We start from the raw sequence: 15,475 nt of genomic DNA on the forward strand, positions 1-15,475 counted from the left end.
TCTTAATATCTTCCCTTTATTCTTCCTCTTACTTTGTCACCGTCATCTTGAGTCAGATGTCTGTTTCTTCACTCCCCGGTTTTCCTTATGGGGTCTAGGAACACAGCAGATGTGTACAACATGCTAACTGGAGTGAGGCTGGATACTACCCTCTACTGGGGAGCAATTTCAGTTAACTCTGACTCCTTAAGAAACTCTCCAGAATCTTCAGAACTGTGGCTCTTTTACATCCTTCTTGGTCTGCAGATTCTTCTGAATCCCCCAGATTGAGTAGTTAGGAGAAGAATTGAAGGATGGATGAGAACTAGAAAAGATAACTTACTGAAATAATTGGATATTTGAAATTTGTATTCATAAATGATATTTGTCTGTAATTTTCTTATCTGAGGTTGTGTGTTTGCTTTTTTTAATTCTCAAATTTTGGTAGTATTGCTAGACTGCCTTCAGTCAATGAATTACTTAGTCCTTGTTTTGAATTCTGAAGTGTTCTGTATACAATTGCTATAACGTCTCTTTTACAATATTTCTTAGAAGTCAAACTTCCAAGTTTGACTTAGAAGCCAAACTTGACTTAGAAGCTTGGTCAAAGCCAACTCTCACACACTCCTCATCTATTCCCACTTCCAGAAGCTGTATTCGGCTGCTGTGGTTATCACTTTTTTTCTTTCCAGAAAGGAGAGTAAAGTGATCTTGTTAGCATTGATAAACTAAGATAAATTTATACTTTAATTTTTAAAGATATAATTAATAAAATAATTAAAAATAGAAACGTTAGAAAGTTGTTTATCCTAGAGAATAGGATTGAGAAAGATATCATCTCTTAATTGATATACTTCCAAATCATTTGGAAATAATTATAGACATTCATGCACTACTATGAAAGAAATGGAAGGCCTTGAATAACAAGAACGGTGTGCTTTATACCTTAGTTATAAAAGCCTTCTAGAGCAGACTTAAACTGCTGAACCCTGCCAGCAGGTTCAGAGCCAGCAGCAAAATGTTCCACTAACCGGGAAGGAGCCCAGATAAGGTGGGAGGACAGCAGTGAGGCTGTAGAACTTACATGGAACTTTGACCAAATGCTGAGAAATGTCTCACGATAGCTTGTGACTTAATGCATCTTGGCTCTAATTAGCTGCTAGATCTCCGTACAGGAAATAACAAGGCTTCCCAGGAACTTGATAAGCTACATTCAGTCACCAAATTTCACTCCAGTTTCCGTAGGCATCTCTTCAGGAGACAGAGAAATGTCCTCTGGTGACTATCAATTATAGGAAGGCAATTAGCTTCTATCGACTGGTCAGTTCTCCATTCCAGGTAAGATTTATTTCTAAATCACTGTAACATTTGTTTTCTTTCTTCAGCATCTGGGTTGTTCCACAGTTGTTGCTGTGTACTATTGAGTCAGAACAGACTCATAGCTAATCCTTTATTGGGTTTTCAGAAACAGTAAATTGCATGAGAGGAATTGCCCATCATTTTTCTTCAGAGCAACTGATGGATTTACATTGAGTTTATTTGGGGTTGGCAGTGCAACTCCTTACATTCTCAAAGCGATAGAGATTCCCTTAGAAGAAGGCAGGGAACATGAAACTCCCTCTTGGCAACTTTGTGAAGCAACATTTGACAGTGTGAATGGGGAAACCAGGACTGTTACCTATTTGAACTTTCGTCCAATTGATCATCTCACATACCTTGGGCATGTTGTTAGAAGTTATTCCTTGGAGAGGGACATCATGCTTGGGAGGGTGGAGGGACGGGGAAAGAGAGATCCCCAACCAAGTAGATTGACAGGGCGACTGTAGCAATGGGCTTGAGTGTGTCAGAGATTGTGAGGACAGTGTTCAGACTGATTGTTCATAAGATCACTATGAGCCATACTCAACTCGATGGTTGAGTATATATGCCACCCTCAAGTCTAAATATTCACATCGATCACCATGGTGAGAAACAATAATTAATACACAGAGCCTCCCAAAGGTGATGTACTGTTAATTACCCTGGTTTCACTGCTTAACTTGTGCTTCAAACATTTTCCCCATCATGAATTTGTCTGAGTTTCAGCTAGAAAAGATTCAAACTGGGATAACTGAACAGAGTTTAACAAAAGGACAATTTACAAATATAGGAAATAGTAAGGGAGAGCTGTAAGAGATGGTGAAACCCCCAAACACCATAAATTAGTGAGAACTCTTTCTATCATTAGGCCTAAGGAGCAACGATAAGTTACCAATACTCAGAGAGCATTGCAGCTATAGCTGTGGCTGTAGTAGAGACCCATCAGACAGGAGTTATACCTAGTGTAACATTGCCAGCTACATCCAAGGAGGGAGAAAACCAAGAACAAGGCTGAAAACTCCATCTTGCCCGCCAAATTTGTGTCCTGCCTTTCTTTGATTTAACTGAATCAGTAGTCAGAGGGGAAGGGAGCTCATCCATAAAGCCAAGGGTTATCTCTGCCTGGGGTGGCACACTCAGGGGTAGAGAGGAGGGAAAAGAAATTTTCACGACAAACAGTAACCGTAAAACAGATCACATTTTACAATATCCTTCTCTGTATTTCCTGGGACTCTCCTTCTCAAAATTATTAATAAGTTATTATTATATATACTGAGAGTTGTGCTATGGTTTTTTCCTCTTTGTATTGTTTAAGTTTTTTTTTCTTTATTGTCATTTTGTTTGGACAATGTCTCACTGGCATCATAAGTATTATGAAAATCAAAAGAATACAAAGAAGTATACAAGTATTTTAATTTCATGACTTTGCACACTCTAAGAGGAAACAATTAGTAACTTGAATAAGAAAGAAATTTATGTGATCAAGACTATTCAATCAGGATCCAAGATACCAGAAACCTAGAATCTTCCCAAATTGTTGCACTCTGATTTCTAGAGTGGTACCTTCCTTTCTCTGGTCCACTTCTGATTTGAAGCGTGTATTACTTGCCTACTTTTCCTCTCCTTTCCATATGTAGTTGGCATAGGACACTGGCAGTGAGGTTGCAGGGCTGACTCAGACTTGTGGGTTCACATATAGACTCTACCACATGTTCCCATAATTCCTGGGACAAACCACTTGGCCTCTCAGTGGTTCCATTTAATTATCTATAAATAAAAATAGCAACAGTACTTAGCTCATAAGGTTCTTCAGAGTTGACTTAGGAGGGAAATTCTGATAAGAACTTAATTAGCTATTACCCAAGTATGTATTAGTCCACCCTCTCGAGGTGTAACACACAGAACATCTCCTTTTTACATTGTTCTTACATTCAACCCCCAAGAATATTTTTCATAAAAGCTTTAATCAGTAAAACAAGCTACTCATCTGAAGGAGAGGATGAAAAGATTAGTATTGAACACCTCTTTGCAAATCACTTAATCATCCCCATTAGGTAGCTTCATGCTTCGATCTCCTCGGTTCAGAGCATTGCCATTTCTGTTTCTTCTTTTCTGCCCTTTCCCAAATGTCTCTGAAATGCAAGGAAATTCAATTTAGCCCTATATTTGCTCCATAAACTATGTACTGTGACTCGTTGAATGCAGTAAAATTATATGCTGGCCCTCCCTGGTTTGGAGACATAAGAGTGGTCATCGTGAGGCATATATAATTCTTATAAACACAAGACGAGTTTTCAAGGAAGTAAATGATGAATACAATTTTCTTCATTCCAGTATGTTTGTTTTCTGGGGAATAGTTTTACTTAGATGTTTTTGCTTACATTAACTCCAGTTTTCACCTAACCTCAGGCTCCCAGTCATTCATTAATTTATCCATTTGTTGACAAACTTGTTGAATTCCCACTACATATCCCTTACAGAGCTAGACAGCGATAATGCAGAAACGGGCCAAGGACAAGCTTTTCCTGTTTTCCTCAGCCTACACATGGTGGCATTTCTTGCACAAGAAGCCTGGGCATCATCATACCTGTGATAGAAAGGGATCACTTTTCTCTTAGGTCTTTAAAACTTTCTCTTTGGTGAGTTTTCTCACTGTCAAGGAAGGTGGACCATGGCTCATGCTTGGCTTCTGAATTCATGCTACCAAGTCACTCCTGCTTTTCCCAACTCCAGGAGGGAAGGAAGTTTTGACCCCGTAAGCCTGTCCTCCTCCACAGTCTTTCTTTTATTTAAAGTCTAGGGGTATGACAGGGCTTCAAAAGACAGGTAAGAGATTCTTGTTGCTGTTTAGGATACAGAGTAGTCCCATGTCAGAGGGGCATGTGCTGTTTCACGGAGAAAACAGCTTTAGGAAAAATGAGAACGACCATCAGGTAGTTACTTCGTCTCAGTAAGCCCCCTTTCCTGCTTCTGCAAATGGGACAGTAGTTCCTACTTAGGAGGGACCTTCATAGTCAGTGATCACTCTTGTTTCCGTTCTAGGTCAGCAAAGAGTTTCACAGCATGATGCAAGTCTTCTCAGAGTGGGCAAACCAATCTTCACCGGGCAATGAAAATGTTTCAAGCCTTCCTCCAAAGAATGACGTGAAGGACCTATTTCAGTCTTTGCTGTCCCTGATGGTCGCCCTGAGTGGTGTGATGGGGAACACAGTCGTACTCTGGCTCCTGAGTTTCCGCCTGCAGAGAAACTCCTTCTCCACCTACATCCTTAACCTGGCCGGGGCCGACTTCTTCTTCCTCTGCTCCCTGATCATGTTTTTCCTAATGGAACTCATTGGTTTCTACCACCGGACCTTCAAATCTGTCAGCCCTTTCTTTGGCATTGCCATCTGGTTTTCTTACATCTCAGGCCTGAGCATTCTCAGTGCAATCAGCACCGAGCGCTGCCTGGCGGTTCTGCTTCCCCTCTGGTACCACTGCCACCGCCCGAGACACATGTCAGCTGTCACCTGTGCTCTTCTCTGGACCCTCTCTCTGGTGCTCAGCATTCTGGAATGGACTTCTTGTGTCGTGCTCAACTCTCAGGTTGACTGGTGTCAGATCATTGACTTCTTCCTTGCTGTGTGGTTGATGGCCTTATTTATGACACTGTCAGTGTGTAGCCTGGTTCTGTTGGCAAAGATGCTCTGTGGGTCCCGGAGGCAGAAGCTGACCAGACTCTGTGTGACCATTGTCCTCACAGTGTTGACCGTCCTTATCTGTGGCCTGCCCTTTGGCATTTATTGGTTTCTATTGATCTGGATCCAGTGGCTTCCGAGCTCTGTGCTGGTGCCATCTTCTTCCTGGTCTCTGCTTCTCTCCTGTGTTAACAGCTGCGCCAATCCCATCATTTACTTCTTCGTTGGCTCCTTTAGGCAGAGGGAGCAGAGGCCCACCCTCGGGCTGGTTCTGCAGAAGGCGCTGGAGGACACACCTGAAGTAGAGGAAGCTGGAGGAAATCTAACTCCAGAAACCATGGAGATGTCAGGAGGCAGTGCCGTGTAGTGCACCGTGTCTCTGCTTTGGTCAGACAGATGTAGCTTTAGAGTCAACTTTGTTACTATCAGTTTGAGTGATTTTTTTTCATTTTTGTCAACCTCATGTGACTAATCATAAAATAGGAAGTTAATGTTCATTGTTGTGATGATTAAAGGAGAAAATACCTACTAAACTAACACTGTGAGCAGTAACTCAAGGAATCAATGGTTTCCACCACATTCTCATATGTGTAGTTGGCAGTTCTGATGCCTAGGAGTGTGTGGTGTGTGTGTATAGGGGAGAGAGAGAGAGAGATTAGGATTATACATTTATTTACCTTGTGACTTGAGTGAAAGTTTACAAAGTTTACAAAGCAAAATTTTTTTTCTATTCAACGATTCAGACATCTTTCTTCTTGTGATATAGTCAAGCACTGCTTCCTGTACATGATTTCTGTGAAGTAGGATGTTAAGTGATTTGGACACTGTGCTAATACCTTGTCATATACAGTGAGACCACACAGTACCAGAGAACTTGGTTCCTAAGTCTGTCTTTCAGTGGAATTCATACGAAAGTGAAAACAGTTATAGTTAATATCTAATACCAGTTAGTCATTTGTCTTTGTATATAGTATATACTTTCTATGTATGCATAAAAGTTTTTAAGGTAATACTTCCTGATATACTAAAAAGTTGTTAATAAAATAGTAACAATAATAAAAAAAATAATGATTTGCTGTATGTTCCAAAGCTGTGATTGCTATGAACACCATCAACACTCATTCCCATGATGATTTTATCTAGTTCCTCTAGAATGTAAGGGAGCAAGGTTTCATATGTTGTTCATCAGGATGTCTTCATCGTGCCTGGAACATTGAAGACACTAAAAAAAATGATGTTGTGTACATAAATAAATGGGTGGAATGTATTTTTTATTATTTTTAAAAATACTTCATAGTAAAAAAATAAAGGGGTTTTTTTTTGGCTGAGTACAGTGTACTTTATTGATGGTACATGACAAGATGGGCTCGCCAAGCCCCTCCCCTTTCTCAGGGGGATTTGATGGAAACTTGTGTCAAGGATGTGAGATTCTCAGTGTGTGTGAGGATCAAGTTGGGGCAAGGACTCCCCAGCAGCTGAGGGTCTCTCTCTTCTAGTGCTATTGCTGGGGCTGGTGGTCCAAGGGGATCTTATTCTTTGGAGGCCATGTGAACCATCAGGTCGACCACCTGGCTGCTGTAGCCAAATTCATTGTCATACCAGGAAATGAGTTTGACAAAGTGGTCGTTCAGGGCAATGCCAGCCCCAGCATCAATGGTGGAAGAGTGGATGTCACTATTAAAGTCACAGGAGACAACCTGGTCTTCAGTGTATCCCAGGATGCCCTTGAGGGGCCCTTCTGATGCCTGCTTTACTACTTTCTTGATGTCATCATATTTGGCAGCTTTCTCCAGATGGCAGGTCAGGTCCACAACTGACGCATTGGGGGTGGGGACATGGCAAACCATGCCGGTAAGTTTCCCATTCAGTTCAGGGATGACCTTGCCCACAGCCTTGGCAGTGCCAGTAGATGCAGGGATGATGTTCTGGGCAGTTCCACGGCCATCACGCCACAGCTTTCCAGAGGGGCCATCCACAGTCTTCTGGGTGGCAGTGGTGGCATGGACTGTAGTCATGAGTCCCTCTACAATGCCAAAGTTGTCATGGATGACCTTGGCCAGGGGAGCCAAGCAGTTGGTGGTGCAGGAGGCATTACTGACAATCTTGAGAGAGTTGTCATACTTTTCTTGGTTCACACCCATCACAAACATGGGGGCATCTGCAGAAGGAGCAGAGATGATTACCCATTTGGCACCACCCTTCAAGGTTGTGAAGACACCAGTGGACTCCACAACATACTCAGCACCAGCATCACCCCACTTAATGTTGGCAGGATCTCGCTCCTGGAAGATAGTGATAACTTTCCCATTGATGACTCAGTCTTGACAGTGCTGTTGAACTTGCCATGGGTGGAATCATATTGGAACATATAGACCATGTAGTTGAGGTCAATGAAGGGATCATTGATGGCAACAACATCCACTTTGCCAGAGTGAAAAGCAGCCCTGGTGATAAGGCGCCCAATGTGGCCAAATCCGTTTACTCCAACCTTCACCATCGTGTCTCAAGGATGCGGCTCAGGCTGCATAAGAAGAGAGGGCAATCTGGATCGACAAGGAGCAGAGAGCCAAGGATTTTTTATAGAATTTACAAGAACCCAGTGGAGCTACAGCATAGGTACATAAAAAGAAGTCATAGAAATTGAGGCTTAAAGTATTTGAAGAGGAAGGAAGGGGATAGAGTGTAGGGTGTGGAATATGCTATTGATAATATTAGTAGCTTAAAAATAAAATGCTATCTTACTATGCAATAATATATGAGTAAGGTCCAAAAAAATCAATAATGGAAACTGCAAACAATGGTTGCTACTAGAGGATAAGTTCTCATTTCATTTGATCTTGTTCTGTGTCATTTGAAAGGAATCCTTGTGGCATTGGCATAACATATAGGAGTGCTAACTTGAAAGGTTGGTGGTTCAAATCCACTGATTTCTCTGCTGGAGGAAGATTGATAGTTTGCTTCCATAAAGATTTACAGCCTTGAAAACTTGTTGAGGGGTTGCTATCATATGATAATATTGAGTGTTGTTTGAAATAAAATTAATGTGTATATGCTGATTATTGTTGTTGTTGTGTATCATCAAGTAGGAACTGACCCATAGCTGACTCTCTGGTGGGTTTTCCAAAGCAGTTAACTGCATAAGAGGAGATTGTCTATCTTCTCCTGTGGAGGATCTGGTGGATTCAAATGGTGTGCTTTCAGGATTGCAATGCAGATATCTTATCATTAGTCCAAAAATACCTGGTGGGTCAAGCAATTCAAGTTCCACAAGGCAGTGAAATTACAAAAATTTCTGGCAGGAAGAAGACCATATGATGTAGGATGGACGGAAAAATAAATTATTATCAGGGTAAAAGTTAAAAAACATCTTCCTCTCCATCATCCCTCCATCTTTCCGAGCAAGATGTCCCTCTTCAAGGAATAGCCTCTAGTAGAAGCATGCCCAAACTATGTGAGATGAAGATGGATCATTTTTGCCTCCAATAAGGATCTGGCTGCACTTTCTCCAAGACATATTTGTTCTTTTGGTAGTGCAAGGGCTAGTCAGTACTCTTTTCAAACACCATAGTTCAAAGGCGTCATTCCCCGCCCCCCCATCCTTGTTCATTGTCCAGTTCTCAATAACATAACAAGTGGCGGAAAATATCATGATCGAATCAGGCACACTGTAGTCCTCAAACTGACATCATTGTACCTCAATAATTTGGAGATGCCTCTGCCTAAAAGAAGAAAATAGGATATAGGTGCAGAGGGCCATGAGGACCTCACTAGAAGGGCCAGGAGAGTGCGAATAGCACAATCCTTCACTGCACCAGAGCAGAAAGCAAATCAAGAGCCTGTAGCTCAGACACATGGTGCCTATAGAGCCCCACCAACAGTAAGAAGTTCGTTTATTCATTATTGACTCACAGTTGTTGTGCTGAGAATGGAGTTTATTAGGGAAGTGAGTGGGGGAGGCAAAGAATATCACCCAGTGCAAATCCAGGTTTTAGCCCAAAGGCACATTTCCTTAATTAAAAGTGCAACCAGGCTCTGGTTTCAGTTCAGCAAAACAAATTCAAGAAGCCTCTGGTTTCCTCAATCACCCAGCAAGGTTTGCCTCAGAGCAGTTATAAGGAAAAATCAGACAGCTTGTCCTTAATTATTCCCACAAGCACAGCAAAGCCTTAAACTGTAGCTTTTGTCTCAGGGCTTCTGTGGTTACATTTTGCCAGAGTTTCTCCACAGCAATACCACAGTCTCTCCACCACCATCACCAGGATCTCACCACCAAGGTCTTGCCACCAGGGTCTTGCTCTCAATAGGGTCTTGCCCCTGTCTTCCTCAAGTCTTACTGTCCAGGATGAAAAGCACTCTCTCTCTTATTCTAGTCCCACAGCTATTGATGATTTACAAGACCACGAGCCTGCAGTTAAGGTAGCTGGAGGAATGGCTTAAAAAAGTTAACTTTAGGCTAACACTACAGCCAGTAACTGCAGACTTTCTCAGTACCATATGTCTCATGATCCCCTAACTGCTGGTACCAAATGTATTGATTGTGGATCCAAATAAGATTAAATAATTGACAGTTGCAATCTTTTCTCTATCTATTGTGATGTCACTCACCAGTCTAGTGATGAAAATTTTTGTTTTCTTGATGTTTGCATGCAATCTATATTGAAGGCTGTAGTGTTTAACCTTCTGCAGCAAGTGCTTCAAGTTCTCCTCACTTTCAATAAGCAAGGTGTGTCATCTCCATAATGAAAGTTATTGATGAGTTTTCCTTTGATCCTGATGCACATTCTTCTTTATGGAATCCAGTTTTTCAAATAATTTGTTCAACGTACAGATTAAAAATGTATGGAGAAAGGATACAACCCTGATGCATATCTTCCTTAATTTTAAACTATGTAGTGTTCCCTTGTTCTGTTCATAAAGTGACCTCTTGGTCTAGTTATAGGTTTCATATAAACACAACTAAGTGTTCTGGGATTCACATTCATCTCAATGTCAGACATAATTTGTTACGATCCACATAGCCTTTGCATAGTCAATAAAGCAAGCACAAAAAGACATTCTTCTGGTATACTTTCTTTTCAGCGAGGATCCATCTGACCTAAGCAGTGCAAGTCACAACAACAATACGGTATCTCATTCCAGAAACATTAGTAAACTCCAATAAGACAGAAAATAACAAATGACGGTCAAATGTTGAGAGATTATAGCTCTCATACACTGCCAGTGAGACCATAAAATGGTACAACAACTGTAGAAAAGAGTAATGATACTTTCTTAAAAGCTGGAAATAAAAATTCAGTTTGATCCTGCAAGTCTATGAATAGGTATATTTCCAAAGCAATAAGAGCTGAGGCATGAACAGATATATGCACAGCCACACTTACTGCAGTACTATTAACCATAGCAAAGAGAGAGAAATAACCTAAGTGCCCACAAGCAGATGAATGGATAAATAAACTGTTGTGCATAAATACCATGAAATACTGAGCAATGTTAAAAATAGAAAAAAAATCACAAAAAACTACATAATATAGATCAATCTGGAAGACACTATGATAAGTGAGTAAGTCTGTCACAGAATGACTTTTAGTGTATGAGTCCACTACTATAAAAAGGCAATGAAAAGGATAGACATTAAAAGCAACTTTTTTTGAGAGTTACCAGAGATGAAAGAAGAGGAGAAAGAAAAAAAATTAGTAATTAGGTGATAGAAAATAGGCATTATTGAATGAAGGAAAAGGCAATAAATTCTAAGGGGTGATCAGCACAAAGGCAAGGCACTAAGAGGTGCACAAGGGATAGAGTAAAAAAATGTAAACACTATGTATGCAGAGGGAGCTCTGATTGCCTAGTGGTAAGAAGCTGCACTGCAATCCTGAATACATGTAGTTCAAAGCCACCCACCGCTCAGTGGAAGAAGTAAGGGCAATCTCCTTTTGTGTGATTTGCTGCCTCTGAAAACCTACCAGATGGTCAGTTATGGGTCAGCTCCCACTCTACAGTATACAACAACCACAACAAAAAACATTATATGCATGATCCTTTACTATTGTTGTTGTTGTCATGTGCCATCGAGTCCCTTGCGACTCATAGTGACCCTATGTACAAGTCTTGAAATCTCCTCTATCCTGTGCCAACTTTACTTTCTCTGACACACTACCCTGATTACCCCAGTCACTGTATCATTCTATCTCATCGATGGTCTCCCTCTCTTTCTCCATCCCTCCACCCTTCCAAGCATAATGTGCCTCTCCAAGGACTGGTTCCTCCTTGTAACATGCCCAAATTATGTTAGACGAAGCCTCAGAATCCTTTCTCCGAGGAGCAGGCCACTTCATCCTCTCTTGGATGAATCTGTTTGTTCACCTGGCAGTCCATGGTATATTTAAAACCTAGTGGCTAGAAGCTGGACTGCAATCCCAAAGACATGCATTTCAATTCAAGGCCATTAGCTACAAGGGAGAAGAATGGGCATTCTCCTCCCATGTGATTAAATGCCTCTGAAAATGAAAACCCACCAGATGATCAACTATGGGTTGGTTCTGACTCTATGGTACACAACACACACACACACACACACACACAGAGAGAGAGAGAGAGAGAGAGATTAATAGAGAGGATACAACCCTGACACATTTCTATACTATCAATAATTGTTGTTGTTATGTGTCGTCGAGTCACTTTTGACTCATAGCCACCCTATGTAGAACAGCTCTAAACCCTGATGTCCTGTGCCAATTGCACTGTCTCTGACACACTCACCCTGATTACCCCAGCCACTGAATCAATCCACCTCATAGAGGGTCTTCCCCTCCTATGATGTCCCTCTCCAAGGACCAGTCCCTCCTTACAACATGTCCAAAGTATGTCAGTCAGACTAAGCTTCAGAATCCTTACCTCCAAGGAGCAGCCCGGTTTAACCCTCTCCAGGATGAATCTATTTGTTTTCTTAGCTGTCCATGGAACACTCAATACTCTTTTCCAGCATCACAGCTCAAAGGCATCAATTCTCTTTCTGTTCTCCCTAGTAATGAAAAATATTCATCTGTAAGTAGATACATAGGCAGGAATACAAGATAAATATAAGTATGATGGGCTTTGTGAGGAGGAACATGGAATCAAGACTGGTGGAAGACTCATGAACAACCTGCATTATGTAGATTACACAACCTTGCTTGGCAAAACTGAGGAGGACTTGAGGCATTTGCTACAGAAGGTCAAGGACTGCAACCTTCAATATGGATTGAAGTTCAACATCAAGAAAACAAAGATTCTCACCACTGGGACAATTGGCCACATCATGATAGATGGTGAGGAGATTGAGATTGCTAACAGCTTCAGTTTGCTTGACTCCACAATCAACACTCTTTGTACCAGCAGCCAAGAAATCAAAAGATAAATAGCATTGGGAAAATTGCTGTCAGGCACCTCACCAGAGTACTGAAAAACAAAGATGTTAGTATGGAGACTAAGGTGTACCTGTGCACCTGATACAGCCCAGGGTCTTTGCAATTACTTGCTGGACACTGACTAGGGATGATAGATGGAGAATGATGCCTTTGAGTTGTGGTGTTGGAGAAGAGTATTGAATATACCATGGACTGCTAGAGAACAAGCAGTTTCATCCTAGACAGGGTGAAACCAGAGTGCTTATTGGAGGCAAGGATTCTGAAGCTCCATCTATATTGATATATTTTGGGTATGTTACAAGGGAGGATCAGTCCTTGGAGAAGGACATCATGCTTAGGAGGGTGGAGGGACAACACAAGACAGGAAGATGCTGGATAAGATGGATTGACTTAGTGACTAGGGTAATGGGGGTAGGAATGTCAGAGATGAGATTGGCTCAGGATAGAGCACTGTTCAGAGCTGTTGTACATATGTTCACTAGGAGTCTCAAGTGACTCAATGACACTTAACAACAACAATCATAAAAAAGAATTGATACATTTAATTTCTTCATTTAAAAATTCTGAGCATTAATACGTACCCTTGAAAATGAATGGACAATGCACCATCAGTAACAAAAAACATTAATTTTACAAGATTAAATAAGATTAATAGATATTGCCAGAAGAAAGGAATTATACACATGACCATAGGCAGGTTTGCCAGATGATATTTCTACATACATATTTGCACATACTGTAAATACATCCATGTATAAGTAGAGCCAACAAGGAGAAAAATCATGTTAATTTCTTAATTACAATCAAACACCCTAAGGGAGTAGGTTGTTGGTCCTAGAACCTTGGGATCATAGTCTCTGGGCAGATACATTCTACTTGGATTACAGGGGCAATCTCTCCCATGTGATTTATTGCCTCTGAAAACCCATTGAAAGGTTAACTATGAGTTGGTTCTGACTCGATGACACAAAACATTACTTTAGGAAGTAGAGATACGGTTCTTAAACGTTTCTGAACAATCATCTACTATGCAACTAAATACAGGTCTCCTCTGATACAGAATAAAGAAGACTGAAGAACATAATAAAACAGACATATAGAAAGTGAGTCCAAATGACCAGATGACCACAAAAACCTCAACCACTCTGACACAAGCAATGGCCACTCTTAAAGAGAACCTGGAGTGGAATGGGAAGAAAATGTAGGGAAAACTTTAAGATGACAAAAAATTCCCAAGTTTATTCATTCCTTAAAACAATTAGCCATACAAGATTATAAGATCTAGAGAGGTAACAAACTCATAGATGAACCTTCAACGAGTTTCCACAGCTGTAAATGGGATGGGAAGAGATTGCCCATCTTTCTCCCATGGAGTAACTAGTAGATTTGAACCAACAAAGAGTATCTGCCTTTGGATTAGCAGCATAACACACCTTATGAACTTACCTCAAGAAATCTGTCAGTCAGTCATTGTTATCGAATCAGAACTGACTCTTAGCTGATTCTACAGCAGATTGTCAGAGGAGATTCCACCTTTTTCTTCCATGGAATGTTGAGTGAGTTCAAACTACCAGAGAAATGGGACCTTTTGGTTCACAACACATCTCTTTACAGACATTGCCAACAGAGCTCCCACTGAGGAGAGACTATCAGATACTTAATCATGCTCATGAGAGATCTGTCCATATACCAAGAAGCAGGATCTTAACAGAACAAGAGGACACCACATGGTTTAAAGTGAAAAAGAAAAAGAAAGAGAAAAAAAGAAGTTATACATCAGGGTTATAGTAAAAAATTACACATCAGGGTTGTAGTCTCTCTTTATAACTATTCAACTAGTAATGGAGCTCTTGCAGCCTAGTGGTAAGAAGCTGCGCTACCAGCCAAAGGCACGGGGTTCCCAACTACCTGCTGCTCCATGGGAGAAAGATGTACAATCTCCTCCCTTGTAACATACTGCCTCTGAAAATTCTCTGGAAGTTCAGCTGTGGGTCAGCTCCATCACAATGATACAGAACAACAGCAACATTCAATTGGTATGCTGAGAAAATAATTCAAGAATTTAGACTATGTGAAGAAGAATGTAGAGTCAGGGTTGGAGGAAGACTTGCTAACAACTAGCATTATGAGGTAGACTTGAAGCAGTTACTGAAAAGAGCAAAGATTACAGCCTTCAACATAAACTAAAGGCATCAAGACAACAAAAATCCTCACCTGTGGACCAGTAGGCAGTAACATGGTAGATGAAGAAAAGATTGATGTTGTCAACGACTTCATTTTGCTTGGATCCACACATAATACTCAAGGCAGAAGCAGTCATGACATGAAAAGATGCATACTTTGAGTTTATTATTAGAAGGGGCAAGTCCTTGGAAAACTACTTCATGCTGGGAAAGGTAGAGGGTCAGTTGAAGAGAGGGCTACTTCAAATAAGACAAACATTTATGAAGAACAAGGATGAAGTGAGAGGCATAGCATTCCCTGATCTCAAAACCTACTACTCAGCAGTAATAACCAAAACAGGATGGTACTAGTACAATGACAGGCGCATATATCACCATAACAGAATTGAGAACCCAGAAATTAATCCATCTACTTATGGTCAAGTAATATTTGACAAAGAAACAAAACCTATCAAATGGGGAGACTACAACCTTTTCAACAAATGGTGCTGGCAAAACTAGACTACTACCTATAGAAAGCTGAAACAGGATGCACACTTCATACCATATACAAAAATCAATTGAAGGTGGATCAGAGACATAGGTGTAAAGCTCAAAATCATAAAGATCATAAGTGACAAAGTGGGAACAAGCTTGGATGGCCTACCTAGCCCACGATATAAAAAAGCTGAGAAATACAACCAGAAATACACAAACAGGACAGGATAAAATTAAAGAATGAGACTTTCTAAAGAGGAAATCCCTATGTTGTTGTTGTTGTTGTTATGTGCTGTCGAGTCATTTGCGACTCATAGTGACCCTATGTACAACAGCCCTAAACCGTGCTCTATCCTGTGCCAATCTCATTGCCTCTGACACACCCATCCTGATT

The 15,475-nt window shown here is 40.9% G+C and overlaps 1 protein-coding gene across 1 annotated transcript; it reads left to right on the plus strand.

Annotated features, from left to right (window-relative positions):
• Positions 1-4,401: 4,401 nt before the first annotated feature.
• LOC102858370 (mas-related G-protein coupled receptor member X2-like) lies at positions 4,402-5,382 on the plus strand. Its single transcript, XM_006892061.1, has one exon. It carries the CDS (start codon positions 4,402-4,404, stop codon positions 5,380-5,382), a length of 981 nt encoding a protein of 326 aa, XP_006892123.1.
• Positions 5,383-15,475: the final 10,093 nt, after the last annotated feature.

Source organism: Elephantulus edwardii, unplaced genomic scaffold (genome assembly GCF_000299155.1).
Source record: "Elephantulus edwardii isolate Elephantulus edwardi_28Jun2011 unplaced genomic scaffold, EleEdw1.0 scaffold00109, whole genome shotgun sequence".
Taxonomy (NCBI): domain Eukaryota; kingdom Metazoa; phylum Chordata; class Mammalia; order Macroscelidea; family Macroscelididae; genus Elephantulus; species Elephantulus edwardii.